This window comes from Balaenoptera musculus, chromosome 16, assembly GCF_009873245.2.
Source record: "Balaenoptera musculus isolate JJ_BM4_2016_0621 chromosome 16, mBalMus1.pri.v3, whole genome shotgun sequence".
Classification (NCBI taxonomy): domain Eukaryota; kingdom Metazoa; phylum Chordata; class Mammalia; order Artiodactyla; family Balaenopteridae; genus Balaenoptera; species Balaenoptera musculus.
In genome coordinates, this window is record NC_045800.1 from 35,023,261 (window position 1) to 35,042,662 (window position 19,402).

At 37.2% G+C, this 19,402-nt stretch overlaps 1 protein-coding gene across 5 annotated transcripts in view; it reads left to right on the top strand.

Annotated features, from left to right (window-relative positions):
- The window catches only part of CPEB3 (cytoplasmic polyadenylation element binding protein 3), a 181,438-nt gene that overhangs the window by 63,684 nt on the left and 98,352 nt on the right, over nucleotides 1-19,402 (top strand). For 3 of the 5 annotated variants that reach the window (XM_036829282.1, XM_036829283.1, XM_036829284.1), the window contains exons 3-4: nucleotides 4,677-4,836; nucleotides 12,783-12,839. In XM_036829282.1, coding sequence (XP_036685177.1) covers nucleotides 4,677-4,836; nucleotides 12,783-12,839 — 217 coding nt within the window. The remainder of the gene's footprint in view (nucleotides 1-4,676; nucleotides 4,837-12,782; nucleotides 12,840-19,402) is intronic. The other 2 variants (XM_036829285.1, XM_036829286.1) reach the window with 1 other exon arrangement.

A 19,402-nucleotide genomic window follows, 5' to 3' on the forward strand; every position in this document is an offset into this window, starting at 1 on the left:
AGAGTCCTGTCTCTGATTGTGTCAGTATGAGGCTGAAGTGGGTGTTTGTGAAAAGCATTTAAGGTGAAGGGAGTAGGAGGAAGTCAAGGAAGCAGTGCACGGGGAGTCCTTAAGAGCACAGTCTGGATTTAGCTGAGTCCTGGCTCTGCCTCTTACTAGCCTTGTAACCTTGAGCCAGTTACTTATCTCTTCAAGATTTTATTGCTTGATTTATAAAACGGGGATAAAAGTTACCTACCTCATAGAGTTGTGAGGGAATACATTTAGCATTCTTAGAACAGCGCCAGGCACATATTAAGTACTTGATAAATTTATAAATATTAAGTCAAGCTAGGGGAAGAAGGAAAGCAGGCCTAATGAACTGTATAGTGGGGGTGGCTGCCTTTGTGTACATCTGACTGATGACATCCGTCCTTCGTTATCTCCAGAGAAGAGTCAATAATAGGAAGCATTATTTATACATGTTCTAATACTTCCTGATGTGTTTGCTTGTTCAAAACACACTTAAAAAGATGTTTTCCTTATTTGTTATTCCCTATACCTGGAAACAAAACTTATGAAAAAGAAAGACCTTAAATGATTATTTGCCACTTGTAACCTTTGCTGTTAAATGATAAATTGCGGACTTGTTTTCTCTATGCATAATTTCTGTTGACTTTCACTGCAGATGTTTTAGTTTTTCTGTCTTTTTTGTTTTTTCTTGCCAGTTAATCAGTTGTTTCAGCAACATTGACTACTTACAAAACTAAGAAGGATGAATCGTATGCAAATATAAATTGATGAAGCATAGATAGAATTAATTTTAGTGAGAAAATAAGTCTCTCAGTACTTATTGAAGTTTGTTCAGTTAAGAAGCCTGTGCAAATTCTATTGTGCATTTCACATGTTTCATCTGCTGAGCACTAGTGAACCCTGTTAGGTTAGCATCCATGAACCTCTGGGTTCTAAAATCTATGTTCCAGTAGTCTGAGGTGGCATCACAGAAGTCTCTTTGTGTTTTCCCTAATATTCCAGTAGCCACCACAGTACAGATCCCTTGTACGTTTGTCATATAGCGCTGAAAACAACCATAAAAAGAGAATTATTTTCACCTCCATTTTATAAATGTAGATAATCAAGGCTTAGAAACTTGTTCAGAGTGACATGCCAGCAAGTGGCAGAGCCGGAATTTGAAAAATTAGATGTCTGATTTCAAAGTTTGTGCTTTTAAAAACTAGGCCACCACCTGCTTCTCTCACCCACAATCAACTGGAAGACTGCAAAGCTGACCCTTGGCAAAGTGGCCGGGCTTGTTTATTTCCTGCTGCTATCTAGTCTCTCCCCTCACTTTACTGTCCCATTTTTATGATCAGATTCATGAATGTAAAGGCTTAACTTGAAGAATCATCCAGTCCAGTGGCTCTCGAATCTAGCCAGTCATAAGAATCACCAGGACATTAGTTTCTTTTAAAATTACAATTAAGTTGGTTTTAGCCAGAGCCCAGGAACCTGCATTTTAACCATTCTACATGTGATTTTAACAGTCTGACAGGTTTGGGAACCACTTCAATTACATGAATCCCCTCCAAATACCCCCTGCAATTTTCCTGACAGGTAGTCATCTAATATCTGTTAGTCTTCTGACAGGAACTCACTACCACCTTGCCAGGAAGTTTATTTCATTGATAATTAGATGCAATGCTATGCTTCTATAGGGCTTTCATTTACTGTCCTATATGGATTGGATTAACTTCTTTGGACAGATTTTTATACTCCTTAGATATTGGCTTGGAGGTCAGATCCACGTTTGAATCTTCTCTGAACCTTACCTTCCTTGTGTAAAAGGAGTATGTTATTTGCCACCTTGAAGGATAATATCAAGAATTAAATGAAAAAAATAAACTGTTCTGGCTGGAAAGATACTAAAATCAGCCAGATTTTTTTATAGTTTTATAAAAAACTATAGTTTTTTTTATAGTTCCAAACAGCCTTTTTTTTATAGTTCCTTCACCTCATCAGCCTTTTTGGAAATAGTCCCACGTCTGCAGGGTTCTAGTTAGAAGTGTGGATATGTATGATAGAAGGCACTTAGACACATTCTGGGATTGTCAGTGCCAGAAATAGGCTGTCATTCTGACTACTCATCAGCACACTTTTTTACCTCTGGCTTTTTCTTTGGACAAAGAATGTGATACTCATTCTTATGGGTACAAACTTGCATTTCTGGAAATTCAGCTTTACTCCGTAAGTAATTGGAGTTTCCACTGATAACTTGAACCCAAAGCAAAACAAATGATCAGCAGCAAGACCCTAAAGGCAAAAGGAAAGACCTTCTTCAGTTATATAGAGACCAAAATGGAGAACCAAAGAAAATATTCCATGTCTCCTTCTTACCCATCAGTAGAGATAGGTAACTGCTGAGTGTTAGTTAAAAAGGAAAAAAAATGGGGTGGAGGAAAAAAAATGGGTAGAAAGGAGTTGGGGGGCAGCAGTAAAGAAAGAAATGTTGAGCACTTGCTTTTTGTCAAACATAATGTGAGTAAAATGAATACTTAAGTAATTTCACCCTAATCCTCACAGGTAAGAAAGATCCCATTTTACCAATGAGAATACTGAAGACATCGAGAATGACTAAGACAAGCCTCACGCCTGGTTAAATGACAGGTCCAGATTCAAGACACCTAGGATTTTACAGAATGTGATTTTTAAAAAAATTTATTATACACACACAAATATATGTTCTTTAAGAAATAGATGTGACTTAGTTTTTATTGTATTGTATACATTCCTTTGTTAAAACACCTGTCATACTCTTATTTTAATTGGTTATGTCTCCCTCTACCAGTTACTTAAAAGCAGGGACTAGGTTATAACATTCTTCTCTGAATCACCAGGGCCCAGCCCTACACTTGTGCGTTAAAGGCTTGTAAAAATGGAATATCTCTCTGTGGCATTTGATAACATCTGTGCCCTCCACCCCTACTCCTCATGTGTGAGTTAAAAAAAAAAAAAAGTATACTATTGGAAGGGATGTTATAAATAATCTAGCTCAATCCTTTCATTTGTATAAAGGGAGGAATTTCAGGCACAGACTAGAGATCATGATGTACCCAAAAGCTCCTAATTGACTGTATTTCTAGCACTCTTGCGTTCTGGTTCTCAGTTCAGGGCTCTTCTTCGGACCTGCATCCAAACTTACTGCATTCATTCATTCAGTAACCCTCTGGGTTCCTCCTCTATGCTCAGAGCTGAGGAAATGCCACCTTCCTTTCTGCCTCCCTGGATGGATATACAGCCATGCTTTCCAGAAGCCAGAAGAAAACAGCCTCCCAAGATTTTAAGACTTAAACTAGAAAATGATCACTGTAGCTGAGATTTTTACCTGTTGTATCCCTTTTTGCTCATCAAGGCAGTCATTTTGTTATTCTGTTGCTCATAGGGGAGGATAAGTGGTCATTTGCAAAACTGGATAAACTTTTCAAGACCCTGAAAATAATCTCTCATTGCTGTGGTTTGATTTGGTGTGGTTGTTGATGTTTATGACTGTATTGCTTTTCTTTAGCAAAAGCAAACTAAATCTGCTGTTCTATAGTATTAAGTTAGGCCATGAACTGCATTTCCTTTTAGGCTCAGACTACTAAAAATAATTTGTAGGTGATGGTCTCCCATGGGCTTCAGTGAAATGCAGTAGAACAATTTTCTTCTTCACTTAGTTTGTGTTAGCTCTCTGTTTTCAAAATGTTTTTGAATCTAACATCATGAAATCACACTACCTTGGGTTAAAGTTTTTTTTCATGTGAGTGCTTTTCAAAAGGTAGTTTTAGTACTTTGGACACATTTTAATTTTTATAAAGTGTATCTAATGTATGGAACTTATCAGTAATAATTATTAAAGATACCCAATGAAATTACATTGAAACTACAGTCACCTTTTGATTTTTCAGGGAAGTGATTCTGTTTGTAGACTGAGAGTTCTTAGTTATGGTCTTCCTCTAGGGAAAAAAAAAAGATCTCTATTCATTTGAATAGAATATTCAGTTGATAGTAGAGGGAGGGGGTGAAGGGTGGAGGGCAAAACCAATTCACTTGACTCTTCCTTTTGAATTTACTTTTTTAGTTCATTTGAGAGAAAATTAGTCTGAAGTACTGGGACATATATATTAAAGGATTATTAGGGTAAAGGATACAATTTAATTAATTATGGAAACTCGTATTAAACTTAATGTTGCCAAGTCATTATTCTTTTTTTTTTTTTTTTAATTTATTTAATTATTTATTTAGTTTTGGCTGTGTTGGGTCTTCGTTTCTGTGCGAGGGCTTTGTCTAGTTGTGGCAAGCGGGGGCCACTCTTCATCGCGGTGCGCGGGCCTCTCACTATCGCGGCCTCTCTTGTTGCGGAGCACAGGCTCCAGACGCGCAGGCTCAGTAGTTGTGGCTCACGGGCCTAGTTGCTCCGCGGCATGTGGGATCTTCCCAGACCAGGGCTCGAACCCGTGTCCCTTGCATTGGCAGGCAGATTCTCAACCACTGCGCCACCAGGGAAGCCCCCAAGTCATTATTCTTAATGAAAAGAATGTGTTATTAAAACTACCTGGAATTTTGATTCATGTCATCAATCCGTGGCAAGAAGCAAATGATATGGTTATTAATTTTATGAAGTAATTTTATGTATTGTCTTGTTCTGTTTTTATTTTTAGGACCGGAGTAGGCCCTATGACACTTTTAACTTGCACTCGTTGGAGAACTCCTTAATGGATATGATAAGGACTGATCATGAGCCTCTGAAAGGTAAACACTACCCTCCCAGTGGCCCACCAATGAGTTTCGCTGATATAATGTGGAGGAATCATTTTGCAGGTTAGGAATATTCATATGTCCATTCCTTGCTTGGTGTTTTAAACAAAAATCAGCTTTTTAATAATTGTGGTTTTGTTTTTGTTTCTTTTTTGTTTGTTTGTTTTTGTTTGCTTCTGTAAAGCATTGTGGAATGTATTTAAAGTTGATTTTTTTTTAAACCTGGGTTCAGCTACCTACCATAATCAAGGTTGTTTGCTTTAATCATAATGTCTGGCAGAAGCATGTGTTGGGTAGCTGAGGTCGTGGTTTATAGCATGAGACCAGCAGCCAAGTTTTTTGGGCTTTGTGTATTTGGAATGTTTAGCTGAACCTGGATAATTCATTTAAGTCCAAGTATACTGCAAGGAAGTATGAGATTTAATCTCCAAAGACTACTTCAGAAAACTTTGTAGAAAAGGGTTTCATTTTATTAAAATACAATCACTTTCCTAGTGTAGGAAATATTGCTACACAGACTTAAGAGCAGACAGTGACCCTTTGCATTCTCTAAGGCTAAACACAAGGAAAATGTTTTGGGTTAAATATAAGGCAGAAAGTCCCAAGGTCAGCAGTATTAGGACTTCCTATATTTAGAGCCCATGTAAATTCAGGATAGAGGCTGATGTTACATTCATGATTACAGATAGTTCTTATTATGCGGTATAGGACTTTTCCAGGGCCCTGTGATATTTTAAGATACTGAAATGGAAATTTTCTGTGGAAATAGCCACTGTACTTGGGTTTAGAGACTAACTATCTGAAAACTGGAAGCGTTAGCCACAAGGATGCCCGTCTTATACGAACCCTTATGTCCTCTAGAGTTGTGAGGAATTTGATCCCCTCTGGTTCTCTTCAAGCTCTTATATAGGGTATGACTGACTGTGAACCTGATAGTCATTTCCTCATGCCACACCAAAAATCTATTTCATCATTTTCTTGTCATACGCATGATTTTCTGCTGCTTTCCTCAATTTCCAGTGAAAAGAAAGTAGTTAACAGGCTATGAAGAAAATAAAAGATTTTGAGAAAAGCTATATTTTAAGGCCTTCAGAAGTAGGAAAAAAGGCCTCTCATTTAGTCATTGTTATATTTAGTCACTGTTACCACATCTTTCTTCAGTAAAGATTAGGTACATGGTAATTTCACTTAGAAGTGAGAATGGTGTTTAAAAAAAAAAAAACAATATTCACAGACTGTTTTGCGTTTTTAGTATCTTCTAAGGCTACATTTGTCTTCCTTCTCTACCTCGAACAGCTGTAAGCCCATCCTAATTATTCTAAAATATTCAGTCCTTGTTCTTTATGCATACCTGTTTTATCTTGGTCTGTATTCTTCTAGCAATAAAAGATTATGAAAGGATCTTAGATTATAGTCTGTAAAATAATTTTCTAGAATTTTGTGAATATTGATTAAGCAGGAGCTGTTCTGCCCTGTTGAGAGTAGCACTGTCAAAGTGTAAGGAGGGTACCTCACTATGGGATAATGTAAATACCTTATTCTACTTGTGATGGCCCCTTTTTTATTTTACGTCCAACTACCTCTGCATAAATTTCTCCACTACACTTGCAAATGTGAGGTTTCATCTATAAAAGCCTTCTGAATTGTACTTATAGATATAATATGTCCTAATAAGTTGGAAGGCACTTAACATGTACTTTTTTACAGCCTGAGTATGGTTACAACCACCCACATTGATTTCCTATGAATGGACTACTTCCCATGGTCAATTACCTCACCCTGTTATTTTCCCCTGGTTAGGGTGTTTGAACTTCAGGCTTCCCTTTTCCAGCTGGGAGACTTTTACGTTTGGTTTATGGCACCATGTGTTTGATCCTTATTACTTCTAAAAACATAATTATGATGCTAGCGTTTTAAGGGAAAGATTTTCAGTAATATTTGATTTTAAAAAATGGAGCAAATTATAATAATTAAAAGATAATTTAAAAATAAAAGAAACATTGTCATGATATATATTTAAAAAATTTTTCCATATAATAAACATTATGTTTTTACCTTGTCTTTATAATTTATTGATAGACCTTAACTTTGGACTCTTAGGTTGTTTCCAGCTTTTTCACCATTATAGGTAATGCTGCCATGGATTAGTTCTTACATGTAGCTTTTTCTTAAGGTAAATTCATAGAGAGGGTCTCTGGCTCAAAAGATGTAAATGTCTAGGTGAATTGAGCTTTAAGAGAAAGGTAGTAGGATAGGGGAACTACCACATGGCTTCTGTATGAATCTGTCCAGAAACACTTCCCCCTATCCATCCTGTTCTTCCTCCTAGCTTTAATATCCTCTTGTTTTACTTGAACATTATTTTGAGGGTCTTAAAATTCAAGTTAGAGAGTCATTGGTTTTTTGTGTGCTTATTTGTTTTGGTGTTTTTCTATGGATTTAGGTTTTCTTGAGAAAATAATACATTCTTGCTCTTGGTAAGAAATTCAAGTAGTACATAAAAAGACAAAAAGGAAAGTGAAAAAACCACCTGAGACTTACTACCTAGAGATAACAAAGATTATTATTTTTATTAATATTCTTCCAGACATTTTATATTCTCTGTATAGGAAATGAAATTTCAACTCAGCCTTTCTGACTTTGCAGTCATTCAAACCTGGGTTTGAATTCTGGTTCTGCCTTTAGTTGGCTATTGATCTAGATAAATTAGTTAGCCTCTTCAAAGCCTTAGTGTCTTCATCATTAAAATAAAGCACCTACTTCATAGAGTGGGTGTGAAGGTGAGATAAAGTCCCTGACACTAGAAACTGCTCAGAGGTTATCTGTGATTTTTTTACCAGCAGTGGTAGTGGTGTGCCTACTGCCTGGCCTGGGTAATAAAGTAAACCTTTATATCCCTACAGTATTTACTTCCTTCCAGCTAGACTGCAGCTAAGTGTTGAAAGCTTTCGAATGCAAGTTGTCAAAATTGTGTATTTGCCATAGATATAAGTAGTGATTATTGAAGGATAAACATTCTGTCATTATCAAAAACCACCTAAAGGAGAAAGAAAAATAATCCTCCTAAGTTTTGTTGGCTTTACAAAATTTTATACCTGAATAGTGTAAAGAAAGTATAATAAAGTAGAATATCACATTCATGAAAAATAAAAGTACTTCATGATGTACTTAAAGTGAACATGGTAAAAATAAGTTCACAGTGATATTTCATCGTATAAATGTATTCCATAAGAAATCCCTTTATTCAACTGTTCTCTTGATTCAGGCAGAAAAAGGGTTAGTGGGAGAAATGACAGAATAGGAAGTTTAGGAAGTAATAAAACTTGTTTTAGTAAAGAGCTTTAACAGTTTTCCAATCATATTTCTACCTATACTAGGTCAGCCTTAAAGATGTTTGTAGGAAATTTTAAAATTTTAAAAATTAAAAAAAACCTCCTCCCCATGTTAAAAATGTCAAGTAATGTAGAGAAAAAGTCAAACTGAGCTTTCTTCACAGAACCCTGAGGAATGTCTTCTGCAATGCTGCTCAGATCACAGAACCCTTATTTAAACAAAACTTAATTTAAATAAAATAAAAACTAATTTTGGGGGGGCTTCTTAGATCTCAAACTACAGTTCTTGATTGTAGCAGAATAACATTTTAATAATTAATTACCTGTTGTCTCTTACCATACCTTAGGTATGACTTCTCCTGTCGTTCATTTGAGAAAATGTCTCCAGGAAATGAGAAGGAGGGTTTTGAGAAGGGTGATGAACTAATGAAAACTATCCCTTATTTCTTTTCTAAGTACAGAAATCCTTGGGTCAGTAGAGGTATGAGTGAGGCCTGGGTGGGAAGAATTGTCCTCTGCCCTCTTTTCTAGTGGATGCAGGGAAAGCCAACTCTCCTCATGATTATGAGGATTAGGGGGATTTCTGGCATCGGGAGAGTTAGGATTAGGAAAGGGGAAAATGTTCCTCCCTGCACCCTCCTTACAGCTGTCCCCCGACTTGCTACCAATGATGAGGGTTCACCTAGCCACTGGGGAACCCCTCTGAAAACCCAGGGACGTAAGGTTTGATTATTCATACCGTCTCTTGGGATTATTATTCAAAAAGAACAAAGTGATGAGAGAGAAGAATAATAGGGAAAACCCAACACAGTGCATTGGGCAGGGTAGGTGACATTATGAAGCAAGGTCCCATTGCCTGGCTGGGGTAGTACAATATAGCACAGTCCTTGGCAAAAAACAGGAAGGAATCATCCTTCTCTCATCCTGTGTAGTCTCCCTGTTATAAGAGAAGAGTAGGCTTGGCTGGGCACTTGGGGGTAGTGCCTGATGAAACATTTTTGTATATTTGAATTTTCTCTTCCTTCACCATTCATGGAACTGAAATTTGAAAAATGAAAAGAGCAGGTGTCGGTTGAGAACTGATATCGAAGGGTTTGTTTTTCAAATGTATACTGAATCTGGGAAAAAATAGCAGCTATCCTCTGATAATAGTGCTTTAAAACATTTAAATTGACAGAAACTTGGAAGAAATAATGCCATCCCTTTGGTATTATAGAGGCATTTTTCTTTATTCATCATAATTTAAATTTAGTATTATAGAGCCTTTCAGAAAATTGGTCCCTTTTGTGGAAGGTTGAGGTCACCTTGTTTTAGAAAAAGTGCACCTTCATTACATTTAGTTTATTTAGAAAAATATACAGTCTCTTTACGTACTTGAATTATTACTCCGGTTCTAATTTTGTACTACCTCCCTTTGGCCCATATCCGTCTGCCTTGTATAAAAGTTTGCAGATTCCAGAAACTGTTAGGGCACAGGTTCGAAGTTAGCAAGAAGTCATTGTTCCTCTTCTACACAAAAGGGAAGACAACAGATAGAAGTTGAGTGATTTTGTTTTTATAGGTAATTCCCATTAATTTGCCCAGTGATCCTTTCAATATAGCACTATAATCACCTGAGAGTAAGAAAAAGATAAAGGGTTCTTTAATCCTGGGCACTACCTCTGGAAATTCTGATTTAATTGTTCTAGAGTACAGACTGAAATGAGGCAATGTAGGCACAAAGGACTTGATAACATACCAAAAATTATTCACAACTGGTATGCAAAGAAACAAGGATTTGACCTCAGGTCAAAGCTCACCTTTTTTGCTTCGTGGTTCTTTGGAACACATTTCGAATATTATAGTACCATACTTTCATAATTTTTCCTTAAAAGGAATTTGAAACACCATTTTATTGTATTCTTACATATCACATTATTGTACCTTGTAGATACTTTTTCTGAGGAACTGTCTCTTCAACTTTATAGAGAAAATTAGTAGGAAATAGAATCTAGTAGAATATGCATTGTCTCATAACATTTTCTAGAACACAGCACTCACATTCTGTTATGTAAAGGTCTCCAAAGGACTTGACTTTTTAGAACATGTGGGGATGATTAGAGAAAGATAGTTGCTCCCTATCTCATAAGGAATTGCAGAAGTGAAGAGGTGACTTTCATAATTAGTTACGAATTAATAAAAATTCCAGTTTTTATTTTGGACATATAAAAGTATGGGTTTAGTTTGACTCTGAAACTTTGAATAACAGTAGAGGCAATTTTTTATAACTAACATCTTAAATATGAATATGAATTGAGCTTATGAGACTGTGATTTTTAGAGTCTGAATAGCCATATGTAACCCTATTCTCCAACCTCCCCCTCCATCCTCTCCCACTCCCATTTATCAGGCCTTGTGCAGTGGGGAAAGTGGGACACGGTCTCAGATTTCCACAGCATCGTTTAACTCAGTAAAACTAAGTATGCCTTCCAGTTTTCGAAACCTTATATTTTACGCTATACTTAAAAGATAGCTAGCTGACAAGAACAATTTAAAAATAGCAGACCGTGGACAGGTGACAAAATGTCACGCTGGCAGCACCAGACTGCATTAACAAAAATCACCAGATGTCACACACTTGATTTCTATTTTCACAGCTGATTAAACAGCAGTATTTGTTGGACAAAAGGAAGAAAAAAGAAATGGCCTCATCTGAATTTGGAGTCAGTTTTTCTTTTGCTGTTGGTATTTTCTCTCTCCTTCAAAATCCCATAATAACTAAAACTTAAGGCATACCATATATTAAATTTTTAAAATATTATAAAATAAACCTAATTTTAGGAAAGAAACCTTTATACATATATACTCCCTAAACTGGCAGGCTATAAATCAAAATGTTAGCAGAGCTTGTCTTTGATTGGTGATCTTGTTTTCTTCATTTTTCTGTATTGTCTAATTTTTCTCCAATGAAAATATATTGTATTTTATAATCTAAACATTAATTTTTGAAGAGGTAGAGAAAGTAGCTTAAAGAAGCCATAAGTGGTTTACTAAAAAGAATTTGGGAAAAAATTATATTACATTTAAGTAACTGGTTCTGATGGTTCTGACATTGAACTAGAGTTTCTTATAAAATCTTTGGTTGATGATCTTGATCTAGAGATCATTAAAGTCAAAGAGGCCAACAGAATTAGGAAGGATACCAGGAAAGGCAAAAAAATTTTCTGCTTTTCAGCAAGTAGTGATGCCTTCATCTACAAAACATTGCCTAAGGCTCTTGTTTTGCCGCATCTTTAGAAAGACTGAATTGGAAGTTATCGGTGTAGGATAGAGGATGATAATTAGAAAACTACTGAGCTTCCTTTCAGTTTCATCTTTCCAGGTTGAAAAGTCCCAAGACCTGATGGAAAGAGTACAAAAAGGATCCAGCTTCTAGAGGACTACAGAGAGGGGCACCCCTTAACGTTAGGGAACATAAGTAGTTCCAGAAACATATAAAAACTATTATTTGATATAGTGGTTGTAAACTACATAATTCTTTACCATAAATGATTGTAGCACAGGAAATAAAAGAAGTTGAATGAGCTAAATTTGGGCTTGCTTGGATTTCTTGATAACCCGTATTATTCTGAGAACGTTTAGGGAACATCCCTAGTTTATAGGAACAACACCCATATCTGAATATTCCTAGGTCAAGATTGAAAGACCCTCTCAACGTGCCATTTCCTTAAATTCTGCTCGTCAGTGATTGGGTTTTTTAGGCAGACTTTCCAGTGACTGGTTGTTTATTGTTTAGTTTGAATACCTCAGAATATGATAAGTAAATCACAAATAGTTAATACATCTTCTGCTCTTAAACCTGGAGGCTATTAGTTGAAACATCTTATTCAGACTTGTCATCTTATAGAACGGAGGCTGGCAAGCACCATCTGTAAAGGGCCAGAGAGTAAATACTTTAGGCCTGTGGGCCATATAGTTTCTGTTGCACATTATTCTTTGTTTTTTAATTTCTGTGTTTGTTTTTACAACTCCTTAAAAATGTAAAAATGATTGTTCGTTTGGAGGCAGACAAAACAAGCAGCCAGCCCCCTGTTACTATAAGGACAAAGGTCTGGACACAAGCATTATGCCCAAGGTCGTATAACTAGTGAGTGGTAGGGGCAGCACAAGAACCCTAAATTTTTAGGCCGGTCATTGTCCCCCACTATATCTGTTATATAAATTTTACATCTTTCTTCTGGTCGCCATTCTGATCATTATGTTGCATTTTTGAGCCACCATGAAACCTTTATCTTTTAATTCCCTCTAAGCTTCAAGTTTATATACTTCTTTGAATTCATTATTTTGCTGCTTGAATTTGAAGGGCAGTATAAATTGTTTAAATAAAATGCTTAATCCAGGGAGTTGGCATGTTTAAATTGGAATGTGGGAAATGCGTTAAATTTTCCTATTATAATGGAAGCTTCTTTTTTGTTTTGTTTTATTTCTTTGTTGTTATTGAGACTTTAGCTTTGTTTTAAGATTTTTCATGTGTATGTTTTATGACTTGATTTAAAACTGTTTTAACTGCTGTGGCCTTTGATAGCATTGTTATAGATTAATCTGTTTTAGTTTTTTGTAATGTTCATATTGTACAATGTATTTATGATTATATATAAGCATGCTTTGTGCTTAAAGTAAAATTACTTTATTTTTTAGGACGCATGGGAATAAATTTTCATCATCCAGGAACAGATAATATTATGGCACTTAACAGTAAGTCTTCATATGAAATATTCTGTAAAATTGGCAGTCAAGTCTACGGCATGTAGTTTCCACTTTCTCAGCTGTTCATTACATTTCAGCCTTCACTGAGTGCAGTGTAGACCATTATTCTATAGCAGTGGTTTTCAAAGTGTGGACCCTGAACGAGCAGCATCAGCATCATTTGGGAACTTATTAAAAATGCAAAATCTCAGGCCCCATTACAGATCTGCTGAATCAGAAACTTTAAGCATGGGGCCCAGAAATCTGTGTATGACCGAGTTCTGTAGGTGATTCTGATGCAGGCTAAAGTTTGAGAACTGCTACTGTAAACCAGGGGTTGACAAACTACAGCCCTGTGAGCCATATGTGGCCCACCGCCTGCCTGTTTTTGTAAATAGTTTTATTGAAACACAGCCAAACCCATTCATTTATGGATTGTCTTTGGCTACTTTTGTTCTACAGTGGCAGAGACAAAAAAGCCTAAACTGTTTATTGTCTGGCCCTTTACAGAGAACTTTGCTGACCCCTGCTGTATAATACCACTGTGGTAGGGGGGAGGAAGGAGGGGAGGAAGAAGGAGGGAGATGATAGAGAGGGACTGGGCTAGAGAGTGTGAATAAATAAATCAACTTATTGTAACTCAGAATTTTCTCATTGTGGTAGATAGCCAACAGGTGCTTCAAACTGGACATATAAGGGGTTTCCCATTAGTGGAGTTTGCATAGGAATAGTGGCAATAGCTTTGCTGCTTAGAAATGGTTTTGTCAGTATACTTGTTGGATTGGGTTCTGGAGCATCAAAACCTTATTAGCCAGAAAGTCACTGTATTAAATAATACTGCAAGAAATATCTGGCTGGCATCAACTCTCCTTCCTAGTGTCTATGGACCAAATAGCTTTGCAGAAGAACAGTCTCTAAATGGAAATTGTCCCTTGTCTGAAGGACCATACAAGCCATTGAATCCCTCAGGATATAAGTTTTCTCCTCTATCAAATGAGTGATATCAGGTTGTCCCCTCTCATCCTCCCTGACATACAAGCTGACTCTCAATACACATGGAAGACATGCTGGGTAAATCTACGATTGTTTACAATATTACCCCTTTTCTTCTTGCTTGAGTAAGGATGTTGAAATGCCATTAATGTTCCTTAGGGCATATTTTAGGTTATCTCTAAAATATATATTCCATATTTCTTTTGGTTCTGACATGTAGCCTACCTTCCAAGGAGCACTGGTAAGAACCAGCACTGCTGGCATTGTTTGATAATGCAGGTCCTAATCCACTCCGTGCATATTTTGTTCTAAACAGCTAGTATCTCCTCTTTTTGAGGGTCTTGGAAACAATGGGAGTTCCAGACTATCCACCTCTATTTTCTAATTTCTAGAAGAAAGATCACTTTACAGTTAGATTCTGCTACCTCTAACTTTTTTTCTAGAAGGCAGGTATTCTTGAGGTGAGGATTAATAAACATGCTTAACTTGCCGAGCCACAGCAATTTTGTGAAGCTTTGTGAAAACACTTCAGTTAGATGATGGGATTTAGAAATGAATGTAAAAGAAAAGAACAGTATGATAGTGTGTCTGCCTGCAGGAATAAGTGTGTATTTTAGAAAAGACCTAATTTGACGTGGTATAAGTCCTCTTCTGCAAGAGGGAGAGGATATAATTTATGATTTTCCGTGTAAAAAATGAAGCTAAAGGACACTTTTGTTTTTAAAAGGTTTTGATTCTCTTTGATTTGATTCTCTTTAATCTCTGCTTTTAAATAAGAGATTTCATTTATGTTCTTTCCACTTTTTACATGTTGTTTAAATCCCCCTTTCAGCCTTGAAATTTCTTCATCCTTACAGATGAGGAGACTGAATTAGGTCATCTTAATGATTGCTTTCAGAATGAAGATTCTGTGATGTTGTAATATTTTTTAAAGTACCAAAAGGGTCATTTTGCCAATATCTATATCAAATGTTGATGAGTTATGCATATTTCAACATTATGGCAGATACCAGAGCACACCTATCTTCAAATGACTCTGTGGGTCCTGCCCTATAGGCTCCTCAAAGTAAACCGTAAAAACCACTGGGGTTTGACATTTGCATTTGTCAGTTCTCTTTCAAAGTTGACTTTGACTTGAAATGATCAGAATAAACAAAATATCCTCCTTGGTAGATACTTGTGAGGCCTACAGGTTTTGACAGATTTGCTGTGATAAAGCTTTTTTTCCCCTTTTGTGTAGTTGGGCCCAGTCCATCTGGTGACATATATATGTAACACATGCACAAACACACCTATGTATTTTTTGTCTTCCCTTTTATGCCTACCATTTTTCAGCTCAACAGTTAGTGTCCTGTGACTGGTCTGTCCTTCTTATTTTCCCTCAACCTTCATATAGATGAGGTCACAAATCACTAAATCTTCATTAATTCAGAATTTGCAATTATTGAAAGGGGCTGGGTTGAAGTTGAACTATATTTTCAGACAAGAAGATACTGGCTAAGAAAATTTAAAAGAATTGAGTCAAGGGTTAAATTTTTTAAAAAAGAAAATGTGAGACAGTTGTAGTTCCTTTTTTATTAACTGTTTTTGGTATGCAAAATTGATGCTTCCTAACTCTGTTCATAGTGCTGCCATTCACTATGTCTTCAAAAAATCTCCCATTCTTTCACTTCCTTGATCTCACCCAAACCCAAATCTCTCCTGAAAATACCATGTTGTCAGCTCTCCTGACTTGATGAGACAGACAGAGGTGTCAGGGTGAGCATTCTCACTTCTCATTACTACTGCCCAACTTTGAATGGGCCAATTTCCCATTTTTTGGTGTTCCTAGTGCATGTCTTCCACCTATACCTTCCTCTCAGAATCACCACTGCTGATGACATCTAGAAGCCAGAAAATGGAGCTTGGGAGAAGACGGTAGGAAACCAACTGTAGAAAACAGTAAACTTGTAGACGTTTAGGGTGTGGAAAGACTAGCAAAATTTGTGTAAAGCCAAAGACTCTCCTGATTTTTGCTACTCAAGACCATGAATTTAGTAAGAGTTAGCAGGCCAGCCTTTGGGGAGGAAACTAAGAGACATATCTAAATTTTGGCTGTTACCGAAAATTTTAGTCCTCAAGTATTGTAGAATACAGAAGTGGAGATGGGAAGAAATTCTGATCCATCAGTAAGATCTGCCACTTGTTTGCTATTTCCAAAATATAGTTAGTTCTGAAACAATATGCCCCTTCCCTTTAAACTGTTAATGTATTTTTTCTTAACTTTCTAATAATGCCCTCTTTTCATCCTCTTCACCCTTACACCAAAGACACTAGAAGTTTGCATAATGTATTTTTATTTTTCCTGCTGGAGAAGGACGAGGCTATGAGAGTGCTTCCAGCTATATCTGTAGTAGTTTTATCAGCGAGATTTTTTCTAACACTTAAGGGTAGTTTGTGTTTTTTGTTTCTTTGATTGTCTGTGGGTTTTGTGTGTGTGTGCACGTGTGTGTATACCTGCACTCTAGGTATAGAGTTGAGTTTAGCAGTTGCGGGCTTGTATGGGATTGATGCCTGACTTGGTGCTTTTTCCTCTATTATGATGATCCTCAGAAAAGGATATTGGTGCTCCATCATTAGTCAAGTGACCAAATTTATGGTCAAGTTAATGTTCAAAACCAGAATGCCTGGTCTTGTGATTTACTCTAGGAGAATCACTGCTGAGTATATTCACTTTATTCCTTTTGACTGGTCAGCTCCTCTTTTTTCAAGTAGAGAATGGGAAAAACAGTGAAATATCAGGAAGTTGCTTGATGAGTACAACTTTAGAAACAGGGGGAGCAGTGTGGCCTAAGGGATAGTATCACTCAGCTTCAGGGAGGTATCTTCCAAGTAGGCCGGAAGGCTTGTGAAGCCTGGAGATGAGCAATAAATTAGCATAGCCACGAAAAGCATTGTTTAGAATCTAGCAGATCTGGTCCCACTTCTTAGAAGCTGTATGACCTTGGGGCCACATTCTTAACTTCTTTGTCTCTGGTTTCTTCACCTGTAAAATCGAGATAATGATCACTAAAGTGGCTATATATAAATCTTGTAAAGTTTAGCATAGCGGCCTAGTAGATAATGCTCAGGTGAACTGCTGTCATGATTGCTTGTACCAGAGCTTTAGTGCTGCCTTTTATTTTATTTATTTATTTAATTTATTTATTTTTGGCTGTGTTGGGTCTTCGTTGCTGCACGTGAGCTTTCTGTAGTTGCGGCGAGCGGGGGCTACTCTTCATTGCAGTGTGCGGGCTTCTCACTGGGGTGGCTTCTCTTGTCGTGGAGCACGGGCTCTAGGCGTGTGGGCTTCAGTAGTTGTGGCACGTGGGCTCAGTAGTTGTGGCTCGTGGGCTCTAGAGTGCAGGCTGAGTAGTTGTGGCGCACTGGTTTAGTTGCTCTGCGGCATGTGGGATCTTCCCGGACCAGGGCTCGAACCCGTGTCCCCTGCATTGGCAGGCGGACTCCCAACCACTGTGCCACCAGGGAAGCCATAGTGCTGCTTTTTAAAGATTTCCTTTTCTTTGCATGTTAGACTTCCAAAACATATCCTACGTTGTTTGTATTTAGATAGAGGTTTTCCTGATGGAATTTAAGACAGCACACCTACAAATCACTAATAGGCTAGAGTGGCTGTCCTGGAGTATATTACCATCTCTTTTTGTGTGAATCTTTTTTTCTGCATGAAATGCTTCCTGTCTCTGTCTCCTGACTGAAACATGCACCTTCTTTGGGGCTTAGAGTTGCTGTATCTTTCATGATGTTTGGCACTTTTAAAGATGCCGTACAGTGATGTTCGCAATGTAAAATGGGATAGCCATTTTGGGCAACAGTTTGGCAGTTTCTTAAAAAAGTTAAACATACACACCTACCATAGGATGCAGCAGTTCTATCTTAAGAATTTACCAATGTCCACACAAAGGTGTGTATGTGATGTTTAAAGCAGCAGTATTCATGATAGCCAAAATTATAAATAATCCAGATGTCCCGCAACTGGAGAACGGATAAACAAATTGTGGTACATTTGCACAGTGGAATACTATTCTGCAATAAAGAAGAGCGAACTGTTGGACTTCCCTGGTGGCGCAGTGGTTAAGAATCCACCTGCCGTCGCAGGGGACTAGGGTTCAAGCCCTGGTCTGGGAAGATCCCACATGCTGCGGAGCAACTAAGCCCGTGCGCCACAGCTCCTGAGCCTGCGCTCTAGAGCCCGTGAGCCACGACTACTGAGCCCATGTGCCACAACTGCTGAAGCCCATGTACCTAGAGCCCATGCTCTGCAACAAGAGAAGCCACCACAATGAGAAGCACGCACACCACATCAATGAGTTCCCCCACTCGCCGCAGCTAGAGAAAGCCTGCGCACAGCAATGAAGACCTAACCACAGCCAAAAGTAAATAAATAAATTAATTAATTAATTTTAAAAAAGGGACGAACTGTTGATTCATGCAACAACATGAATGACTCAAAATAATTATGCTGAATTTAAAAAACTAGACAAAGAGTACATACTAGATGATTCCATTAATATAAAATTCTAGAAAATGTACACTAATCTATAGTGACAGAAAATACAACAGCTTTAAGAATATTTTGAAGTAATATTGTCCCCCTTTTTTCAGAGGGCAAGAGTGAAGGCTTAGATTTTTGGAGGAGTCATGTGATAAGGATGGCTTCTGGTTGAGCAAGTCTCTGAATCTCCTAAGTCTCTCTTTAGTTAAAAAAACCTACAGGAGGACAGTTATGATACTCTAACTACCTCATTATTTTTGTGAGATGTAGATGAGATTAGGTACAGGTACAAATAAGGTGTTAGTATTGCTACATTTGGAAAGTAGGGGGCATAGTCGTTTTAGAGAAGAGGGTCTAAACAGTAGTTTTGTAATGTAACAGAGGTTCAGTTTTATTTAAAAATTTTCATGCCATTCATTTTTTGATATCTCTCAGCTTGTAACTACAGCCTGTTCCAAGTTATGAGGCAAATAAGAAATTTGAAGTGCCGTTAGATTATACAACAGTTATGTGCCTTATTTGTCAGCTGAACTATAAACCCAGTAGAGGCTTATACTTCAGTAGGTATCTTCTACAGCTTCTTGTTAATTGCAACCTCTAACCCAGTAATTTGAACTTAATACAGCTAAACTTGCTATCCCATATGATAATTATGAAATAAAGAATTTGTTTCCACAAGTCAAAAAAAAAACAAGGAAATTTGAAGTGCCACTTTCCCTCTGACAGGGAGGGATGATTGTTTACCGTCACTCTTCCTTATCAAACTTTTAAGAACACTGATAAATTGAGGAGTCCTAGAATAAAACCTTGGATGTTTGAAGACTTAAAATTTTAATATCTTAAAAAAACCTCAAAAAGACATTCATCTGCTTGAGAAACTCTGAGGTCATTGATTGTTAACACCTTGTACACAGCTGATGCACCAAGAAGCTTGGAGCTTTAGCTCATGCTGCCTTCTGCTTTTTTCCTCTTATTAATGCGTTGAAAATATTTTAGAAGGCTTCACTTCTATTTCTGTTTGAACTGAGGGCTGCCAGAGGCGATGTGA